General features: G+C 35.9%; 1 protein-coding gene across 3 annotated transcripts in view; it reads left to right on the top strand.

Moving 5' to 3' along the window:
- Positions 1 to 11440, top strand: part of LOC106882044 (uncharacterized) — a 36978-nt gene that overhangs the window by 21089 nt on the left and 4449 nt on the right. For all 3 annotated transcript variants that reach the window (XM_052968737.1, XM_014932602.2, XM_052968735.1), the window contains exon 4: positions 4941 to 5864. In XM_052968737.1, coding sequence (XP_052824697.1) covers positions 4941 to 5864 — 924 coding nt within the window. The remainder of the gene's footprint in view (positions 1 to 4940; positions 5865 to 11440) is intronic.

Raw genomic sequence — 11440 nt, 5'->3', positions numbered from 1 at the left:
AAATTAACGTGAGTTATTTAGACATTAGCAAATTTATTAGAATATTTAGCTGAAGATCAGAATGGAGTATTCCATGCTCTTAACTGTGAAACGTCGTACTAAATTAACTAAAGGCAAGTTGTTTTTTTACTCTTCTCTACTGTTCTTTGTTCTGTGTGTATCATAAATATCGCTATCAATTTAGAGTAAAATTTGTAGTTTTGGAATCAGTAGTTCTTTGGCTGCTATTTCTGAATTCTCAGTATGTTGGAGAAGCAGGTTACTGTCAATCCCTATATATTTATGATCATTTTATCTTTATTTAACAATTTGATTTAAAATGTCTGAATTAATTTAAATTAGATTTTCATATGTTTCAGTTTGTTCTGTATCTCTTTTGATTAGTCATTGAACAGTTAAGAAACTACCTCACTATACTGAAGCTTCTATACACCCTCTACAGTGCCCCTTTATACAGTCATGTATTCCTCCTCATAGATATTCACGCCTGTATCAAATGGACCGCTGAGGAGATATGTAATATCTGGTTTGATGCCACTGGGTGGCAACAGGCCACCTTACCCCTCAGATATGGTGGCCTCTGCTTCCAGTCTCCAATCTTATTCGCCCTCCCAGTATTTCTCTCAGCCTCTGCTCTGCAGACATTCATTTCCCTCTTCCCTTTGTGAGTGTCTAATCCCTGCAAAACAGTTAGGATGCCATCCAGTGCAGCATGATCTCAGACAGGCTGGTACACCATGTTGACTAGCACTGTCTGGTATGTTTCCACTCGGCTTCCCAGCCTCACAGCGACACCTGGCTCAATGCAGTGCCATTATTTTTAACTGGCTCTCAGCTTGATAGCAAATGTTTGCACATCCGTATTTCCCTGAGGCTTGGCCTCTAGATCTGTGAGCCTCCCAAATACTGCCGTGGATACAGTGTGGATACTTTCAGCCTCCATCTTTTGTCATGCCATTATAGTGATGGCCTCCTTCTACACCATGCTTCTTTCAATGGAATCATAAAGCACGGCTTATATGCCACAGGCTTCCCTTCCCAACTCAAGCGAGCAGGACTGGACAAAGGGGACAGTAAAAAGTTAAACAGCATGACAGTTTTCACATTCCACGATGGTAGGCTCCTCATCTGGGATGTCATATATTGCAACACTTTCTCCAGCAACATGATGTGTTCAGCTGCCAATGCAGGCTTCACTGCTCATCATATCAGCCACTCAGACAGATTTGTGGTTGAGCATGTGGCAGTGGAGATTTCTTGCATTCTTGGCCTCAGAGTACATCCCTGCTCACTGCTACCTGGACAGAGATGACTATCCACAATTATGAGACCTGTGAATTGGAGTGGCTGTTTCAGTGCATCTCCCTCACCATTCTCCAGGGCAACACCTTTTCTATTTTGTCCACCAGGACAAGTCTCTTTAGTTATAGCTGTTGCATCTCTTAAAATATACAAACATAAAAGCCTTTTTATTCTCTTGGAAGTTATTCGCTTTTTACGTAGGAGTAGTAGTGATTGAACAAGTGTTTTCTCAGGTCTTGCTGAATTGGCAGAAGAAACAGCAGAAACACAAATTTAAATTCAAACTCAAATACATTTGATATATCATAAAATAGATATATAACCTTCTGAAAATTTGATCTAAAGTGCTAGAAGTTAAATTATTACCTGGGTCAAAGAGTGCTAGAAGGTGAAATTTTTGTTTACAAAGACAAAAGTATTTCTTTCACTTGTTTAAAGTGGGTTTAGGTTATTGAACTGATGAAACAAATGTAGTGTGTGTGATGGAAAAATACTATCCAAATAACTATGTTGAGGTTTCAGAAAATTCTTTAGGAAAAAATAAAATTACAGTTATAAGTGGATGTTAAAAAAATAATTTTTGCATGTAGGAGGAAACTTCTATATGGTTACTTGATCAGCTAGAAACAGAAGTCAAATCTATCCACCGTGCTGAAGTAAAAGATGGGATGGCTGTAGCCAGAATGTTTTTGATCATAGGTCAGCTTGATCAGAACTGACTCAATACTAAACAATAGCAACCACAATGATCTCTGCTTGTAGGAGGTCAATATATACATATATTATATTTTATCTTTGTAGTATGTGTTCCAAATCTATGCATTCTCCTGGGGCCAACTCTTCAAGGTTGATAAGAAAAAGCACCAGTTAAGCACTGATATCAGTTACCTTCTCTCTTTCTCTCTCTCTCTCTCTCTCTCTCTCTCTCCCTCTCTCTCTCTCTCTCCCTCTCTCTCTCTCTCAGTTGTGTGAAGGGGCCAAGAGAGGAGTATTCCCATCATGGCCCCATCATTCATTTCATTACCAGTCAGTGAACATAACAAGAAAGAGAAAAATCTTTATATCTATAGTGTTATTAAAATTCGTAAGGAAGCTGACAAGGTCTTGGCTAAAAGAATCTGCAGTCCAATCTTAGTTTTTCTGCTGGAGCTCCTTCAGATTACTCTGTCAAATGTAATACATGATATCAAAATGTTCCAGGACTAGTTATGTTTAATAAAAAATAACTTATTTACCTAAATTTTAACATCATCTCCTTTAAAATAGTTACCTTATGCAGCAATACACTGGTCACAATGTTCCTGTCACTTTTGGAATCCAGCCTGGAACTCGTTTTCCATAAGCAAGTTGAGGACCTTTTGCAATTCGCTCTGGATCTCGACAACAGTGTTAAAACGGTGACCTTTGTACTGCATTTTCATCTTGAGAAAGAGATAGAAGTCCACAGGTGCTAAATATGATAAATAGGGCAGGTGTGGAAGTGATACCATGTTGTTTTTGGTGAGAAACTCACGAGTGAGGGAGAGCTTGATAACAGGGTGCATTGTCATTCTGAAGAATTCAATTCTTTGCGCTCCACAGAGTTTCGTCGAATGTCCTCCCTCAAATGCTTCAAAACATCACAGTAAAACTTTCAGTTGACAGTCCGGCCCTGGGGTGCAAATTCACAATGCACAATACCACATTTCCAAGGGTGATGTTGTTGACAGGTCTTCCAGATCTCTCATTGTCTTCCAGGGATGTTCTTCCACTTTTGAAGCGCCCATGCCACTCAAAACATTGCATGCAACCCATTGTCTCATCACTTTAAGCTTGCTGAAGCATGCTCAATGTCTCTGTCACAGACTTCCCAAATTTAACACAAAGTTTCACATTGGCTTTTTGTTGCAACTTCCTGTCCATGACAAAAATCATAGACTACAGCATACGCACGATCACAAAAACATAAATTTCACAACTCGCAATGTCACTCAGAGCACTACCTCAAAAAGATCACTGCTAGCTCTCACTGCACACACAACCATGTGCTGTCATCTGTTGGCGCACTACAGAACTAGTCCTGGAACCTTTTGATGCTGCCTCATATTTATTTATTCACATTGTTTTGAATTAATCATGCATAATTGTGTAGTTTTGAGATTTTGATGATGCAGTTGTTTATTTTTAGAATGACATTATATCATGTGTATGAGAGGCTGGAAGTGACCAGTTTGAACATAAAACAGGTACAATATTTGGGATGGATATGGCCAGTTTAAATGCTAAAGGGTTTCATCACAAAATCTGTAGAATTGATCAGTAGTTGATGGTTACATCACTGATTGATGTTAAAGATGACAGAATTGACTTTATGTAGCTCACTAGTGAAAAGTGTAAATAATTATTTATACTTTTTAAGTTAACCATAAATTATGTTTATGATACATCGCACACACACATACACACATACATTCACTGACATGTACATATGTTTGGGGGAGGCGCAATGGCCCAGTAGTTAGGGCAGCAGACTCGCGGTCATAGGATCGCGGTTTCGATTCCCAGACCGGGCATTGTGAGTGTTTATTGAGCGAAAACGCCTAAAGCTCCACAAGGCTCCGGCAGGGGATGGTGGCGAACCCTGCTGTACTCTTTCACCACAACTTTCTCTCACTCTTACTTCCTGTTTCTGTTGTGCCTGTAATTCAAAGGGTCAGCCTTGTCACACTGTATCACGCTGAATATCCCCAAGAACTACGTTAAGGGTACACGTGTCTGTGGAGTGCTCAGCCACTTGCACATTAATTTCACGAGCAGGCTGTTCTGTTGATCAGATCAACTGCAACCCTCAACGTCGTAAGCGACGGAATGCCAACAACATATGTTTGGGGTCACAAACAAGAGAATGAATACTCAACATATGTAATGTATATATAATGTATATGTATAATGTATAATGTATAATGTATATATAATGTATATATAAGGTGGCCAGCTGGCAGAATTGTTAGCATCCCAGGCAAAATATTTAGTGGTATTTCATCTGTCTTTATGTTCTAAGTTCAAATTCCACAAAGATTGACTTAGCCTTTCACCCTTTCTGGGTCAATAAAATTAGTACCAGTTGAATACTAGAGTCAATCTAATCAACGTATCTTTTCCCCTAAAATTGCTGGTCTTGTGCCAAAATTTGAAATCAATATATATAATATATATACATATAAAGGATGTGGCTGTGTGGTAAGAAGCTTACTTCCCAACCACATGGTTCCAGGTTCAGTCTCACTGCGTGGTACCATGGGCAAGTGCTTTCTACTATAACTTTGGGTCGACCAAAGTCTTGTGAGCAGATTTGGTGGATACAAACTGAAAGAAGCCCATCATGTGTGTGTGTGTGCATATTTCTGTTGTGTCTGTGTTTGCCTCCCCATCACCAGTGCTGGTGTGTTTATGTCCCTGTAACTTAGCGGTTCAGCAAAAGAGACCAAAAGAATTAGTACTAGGCTTTAAAAAATAAGTCCTGGGATCAATTTGTTTGACTAAAACCCTTCAAGGTGGTGCTCCAGCATGGCCACAGTCAAATGACTGAAATAAGTAAAAGAATAAAGAATAAAATTTTGTATATTTATATTTATACATGTATATGTATTATATTTTAGATCAAACTGGCATCTCTTCTCCACGATGGCTTTCAGACAATATTTGCTCTCAGACCACAAGAATACCAAAACTGACACATGTGAGCAATGAAAATAAAGACGAAGATAATGCCTTTCAGGCCTTGAATCAATCAGCTATGTTCCCTGGTGAGACTTCTAAACCCCATAATAACCAGCCTCAGATAAATTTTTTGCCAAATCCAATTACCAACAATTTTAATAGAAAAACATCATCATTAGCATCATGTTTATCATCTCCTGAAATCCAAATCCAAGAATTTCCATCATCATCTCCTTCAGTTTCTTCATCCCTTCTCAACTTACCCAAAAGACAAGACAGCTACAGGAACGAGAATGAAATTGCTCCAAATATGACAATTCCACTACATCATGCAATGGCAGTAGAAGAAAACTCTCAAAGAACAATTGATAGGATCGAAATTCATTCCTCGGACAATCTAAATTCATCGTCAGTGAATGGTTTTCAAAAGGCAAACATGGAAAAAGACTGTATGAATCTCGAGGAAGAAATGAATTTAAACTATGATGTTGAGATAAAAGCTGAACCATTTTCATCTTTTAGCGAAGAAGAAGTTAATCTTCAAAGTAACTGTGCCCCTCAGTATGACATATTGGGATCTGTGGGGAAAATAAACCAAAATGATGTGAATCCAAACATTAGTTGTGAAAGTAGTATTACTCAGTCTAAAGGAACTATAACAATTGATTTAAATGGTAAGATTCTTGAAGAGGATACTGATAACATTATGATGACACAAAAACCACAACTAGAAGAGCAGCAACAGCATCAAATGATGCAGCAGCAGCAGTCATCAGCTTTGCCGCCAGTAGAGTCTCTTACCGGCAGAATGTTTCTACACCAAATACCAGTTATCAATCTGCAGAACTGTAATGTAAGGAAAGGTAAGGATTGGAGCTCAAAATGTTCTTGTGTATCTGCATGTTCACTGACTGTTGATATGGATTTTGTGTGTATGCGCTTGTGTTTGCATATGTGTGCACATGTTTGTGTGCGTATGTATATATATGTGTGTATGTACATGTTTGTGTGTGTATGTGTGTGTGTGTGAGAAACATCTTTTTTTACATGTGTATTGAATACATTGCTGAGTTTTAGTTGACATTTTTCCATCAAGGGGTTTTGTATTTTTGTATGAGTTCATTACAGTTTGTTTGGAACAGTAAACAGCAAAGTTCCTAAATCCATTATAAATACTTCTAAACCGTCAGAGCCTCATCTTCAGAATGAAATGATATTGGTGTGTGTTATTGCCTCTTTATAGCTGACAGGACCTATGTGATGGGTGTTGAATTTTAATTATTAGAGTTATATAGCTAGGTCATCAGCCAGCAGTTATCTTTGTCTGTGTGTATATTTTAACATTGTGTTTAGCTAAAACTGTTACTTTTATTTTTAATCATTTGTTTTTGTGGAGAATTCTCTAAATGTGCTGTTCACTCATGTTTTCCTACATAGTTCTGCTTCATGTTATGTGGCATAGTACACTGCAGTTGTTCCTTGTAAGTGCATGGTTAGCTGGCAGGTGAATATCATTTTTGTTTGGCCAGCATAACTGACGGTATCATGAAGTTACAACTTTCATGTTAGCAATCGAATTTATAAACAATATTAGTTATTAGCAGCTCATTAGCAACTTTACTTGTTTGTGGTTTGTTTCTAAAATGAAGGTATTTTTTTAATATTTTAGCATCTTAAAATACATATTAGCGTTCATTTATCAATTAGCTTAATGCTTTTTATCTTCTGTTTTACAAAGATGTTGATGATGTGTTCATCCATTTTATGATTACATAAATTTTATTAATATGCATTGAAATAATGTATGTTATATGTGGTTAGTATATTTTTAATAAGTGTAATATCTGACATATTTGTTGCAGTGTTTCTTCTTGTGTTGTTCTGTTGCTTGGTCTCAGTTTGTTAGAAATCCTGTTGTTAACTAGTGTTTGTTTGGGAGATTTCGTTATTTAGTGCTTCATTTGTGGAGGAGAATCTAAATGCACTTTCTAAGTAAGGATTTTACCACTGTCATTTTTTATTAGTCTAATCAGACATGATATATCTGTTAATTTGTATCTGCATGTTTATGCCAAGAAATAGAACGTTATATTGTCAGATTTTATTTGTACTGTTCTGGATGTTGGCTTTTTGTACAGAGTTGTTTCCTAGGTCTTCTTTTAATTTATCAGCATCTTGCAGTATGCTTATGGCAAGAATAACATCCATATACCTGCTATATTTACAGTGCTCTAGCAGCTTCTTTAAGTATGTTATCTGGGATGATGGATGGTTTTATCCTTAGGTATTTGTATACATTTTTTAATATAGCTTCTATTGTTTCCGTCACTGAAGTATTGGCAAACAGAATTTCTCTATTTAAGATAGAGATGTTACCTACACCATTGCTATCTTCAGAGATCTCTTGCAACTCTTTAGATAACTATATACTATACCATTTCATACAAAACTTTACTATGAAGTAAATCCATAGATTTTAGCTGTCACTGCAATTATAAATTCATCATTATAATTTAACATCCATTTTCCATGCTGACATGGGTTTTAAAAGTTAATTAAATGTATTAGGTTGATTAGACAGTTGTAGATATCTGTCATGTTTATTGTGGACAGTAAAAGAGAGATCAACTGGGCTATAGTTTCAAGTGTTGTTACACTCATTGGCACTCATTTAACTTACTCTTAACTGAACGCTGTCAAAAAGTATTTAAAGCCAGTGTCATTAGGCATAACTTAATTAAGTGGACTGATTTGAATATTTTACACATTTTTGGCTGTTACTATTAAGTAAATTACTGACATATCAGCAGTGTTTATTTTTCATTCTAAACTTTACTGTGGAGTATATCCATAGATTTTCGATATCATTGTATTTATAAATAAATTAAATTTATTATATATATTAGACAATCATAAACATCTTTCATGTTTATACAACCTTACTGTAAGCAATGAGGTTGTATAAACTCATTGCCAATCACTTACCTTCCTCTTAACTAACCACTGTGAAATTTATTTAACCCAACCCTTTAGCATTCAAATTACTTTGTCAAATGTAGTGCTTATTTATTTACATTGTTTTGAATTAATCATACACTATCTCTTAGCTTTGAGATTTCAATGATGTGCTTGTATATATATTTAGAATGATATTGTCGGGTAGGTGTAAGAGATTAGATCTGGCCAGTTTGAACATAAAACAGATAGAATATTTGGGCTGGATATAGCCAGTTTAAATGCTTAAAGGTTAAAGCTTCTGTTAATTAGTTTAATAACTAAATCAGGTAAACTGATTTCAATATTTTACACATTTTTGTTTCAGTTTACTCCATAGTACAGTTCAGTAAACCTTGCTGATATGTCAGTAATTTATTTAGTAAAAATAACTGCCAAAAATATGTCAAATATTCAAATCAATCTGATAACAGTGGCTTTAATTACAATTTGACAGTAGTCAGTTAAGAGATGGATAAGTGAAAATTGATGTGAGTATAATGATATTTGATTCATCTTTAATTGTCCACAAAAGGTTGTATAAATACAACAGATGTTTAAGACTAACAAATGTATTTAATCGATTTGATTCATTTATAAATGCAGAAGCGGCTAAGATCTATGAATTCACTCCATAGAAAAGTTTAGTATGAAAAATAAACACTGCCAACACAGTAATCTACTTACCACACCTTTTTACTGTGTACTTTTGATGATATTGCCTAATTGTTTAGCAGTCATGTGATAAGTATAATTATTTGAGATATTATGAGTAGAAGTGGTTTGTCTTGTTTGTACATTTCTATTTTTAATGTTTTGTCCATATGTTCTTTGGTTGTGTTGCTTTCGCAGATTCCCATGACTCACTGTCACCATCCAAATCCATTATTATGAATTTGAATTGGGAGCTTCAGTCATAGTGAATCTTTTATTAGCTGATGGAAGCTGCCCCTATGGACGTGTTGCAGTTATTCTCTTGATAGAGCTTAGTGATCCTGACTGTCGATCTTCTAAGATTCCTCCACTCAGTATCAATGTGAGAAGCACCATTGTCTCAGTTGAGCTCTTCCACTGCCTCTTCACAATCTATCATGTTGCAGTCATGTGACTTTGCTGTATCTCTGGCAGAGTGGCTAAACAGGTTCTATACCTTGCCAAAGAACAACCCATAACTATGCCGGGCACAGTTGTCACTTCGTGAAGTATTTTCAGAATACCCACAAACCCTATGTACTAGGAAAAATTCTCTTCACTGAAGTGGAAATAAAGAATTCCTATTTGAGAGTTTCTTGCTCTAATTGGATATTATTTATTTTACTTTTGAATGGCTGGTATTATCTTTTGGAATTCTAGAGTTGTGCATATATTGTAGATTGTATATGCACATGGGACTACAAATGCCATCATATATAGTGTCAGTGTTAAAATCCTTTCTAAGAAAGACATTTAGACACCCCCTGTACAAAAAAAACACATGCCAACTTCACCTCATGAAACTATGAAGATCTAGACACACCCATGATGGATATAGGAATATTGTTGTTTCAAACAAAATGTATGATGTGTGGAAGATATGAAAAAAAAACCTTGACAAAAATGATAAAAATTGAACACAGTTGTGTATACAATACACACAACACATACACACACATATATATATTTTTATATATATGTATCTGTATGTATTTATGTAGTGTTTGGGTAATATTCCATCTAATGAGGTAATGTAATACATATATACATACAAAGTACTCAAGTTGAGTTACCATCTAAAACTCTAACTTGCTCCATGACTAAAACAAAAAGCAGTGGTGTTATATCTACCTAGCAATGAATAGGTCTAGGTGGCTTATCATTGAAGAGATACATGTACAGAAGAATGAAAGTATGAATAGGCAAACAACTGGTATTGGTTTAGATTATCTCCTAATATAGCAATGAGCATCGTGTTTCTTTTATATTTGTATGTATATATATTTGTCCACGATCATGCTGGACACGAAGGAGGAGAGAAAATAGTAATTCAGTGAAGGAGAAGTAGCGAGAGTAATCACCCTGACTGAGAGGGAGTGAGAGAAAGTAATAGTAATGAGAGAAAGGAAGGGGTGAAAAAAAATCAGCATTCCAACTCTGTATGAGTATATGTGTGTACATGTGTCCGTGTACGAGGGAAGTATGTGAATGTATGTGTGATTATTATGTACCTTATTTATATATAAAATACTCCAATTAGCCATTATTATTGACAGCATGTGGTCAGCTAGTATAAATATAATTGCTGATTTGTTACAATAGGGTAGATCATAAGAAATAATGAAGTGAAGTGTGCAGGTAGTCTCTTGATATGCATTTATGTATGAATATCATAATCATCATGTCCACTTTTCCATACTATTGTGAGTTGGATGAAACTTCATGATATATGTGTGTGTGTATTCATGTGTTTTATATGTATAGTTATATAAAGGCATTCAAGTATTAACTGAAAAATCATACGATTTATTTTTACAAAGAAAACTTTAACAATTGTATATGAATGTGGTTCTCAACCACATGGTCCTGGGTCCACTCCCACTATGCATCCTGGGCAAGTGTCTTCTACTGTTGCTTTGGGCCGACCAAAGCTTTGTGAATGGATTTGATGGACAGAAACTGAAAGAAGCCCAAAAGGCGGCAGGCTGGCAGAAACGTTAGCACGCCGGACGAAATGCTTTCTGGTATTTCGTCCGCAGCTGCGTTCTAAGTTCAAATTCCGCCGAGGTCGACTTTGCCTTTCATCCTTTCGGGGTCGATAAATTAAGTACCAGTTATGCACTGGGGTCGATATAATCGACTTAATCCGTTTGTCTGTCCTTGTTTGTCCCCTCTGTGTGTAGCCCCTTGTGGGCAATAAAGAAATAAGAAACTGAAAGAAGCCCATTGTATATGTGTATGCATGTGTGTGTTTGTGTCTGTGCTTGTCCCCCATCACCCCTTGATAACCGGTGTTAGTGTGTTTGCATCCCTATAACTTAGTAGTTCAGCAAAACTGACTGACAAAATAAGTACCAAGCTTAAACAGAAAATAAGCACAGGGATCGATTAATTTGACTAAAATTCCACAAGACGGTGCCCCAGTATATGTATATATAAATATATATATATAAAATGTTGCAGGCACAAGCATGGTTGTATGGTTTAAAAGTTTGCTTCACAATCACATAGTTTCAAGTTTCAGTCCCACAGTACAACACCTTCAACATGTGTCTGCTACTATAGTTCTCAGCTGACTAATGTTTCATGAGTGCATTTCATAAAAGCGATGTACAAGCCCATTGTGTGTATGTGTGTGTGTGTGTGTGTGTGTGTGTGTGTGTGTGTAACATATATATATATATATATATATATATATAATGTATAACATATATATATAATATATATATAATGTATAACATATATATATAAT

The sequence above is a fragment of the Octopus bimaculoides genome, chromosome 6 (assembly GCF_001194135.2).
Source record: "Octopus bimaculoides isolate UCB-OBI-ISO-001 chromosome 6, ASM119413v2, whole genome shotgun sequence".
NCBI lineage: Eukaryota > Metazoa > Mollusca > Cephalopoda > Octopoda > Octopodidae > Octopus > Octopus bimaculoides.
This window is presented reverse-complemented; position numbering and strand designations above follow the sequence as displayed.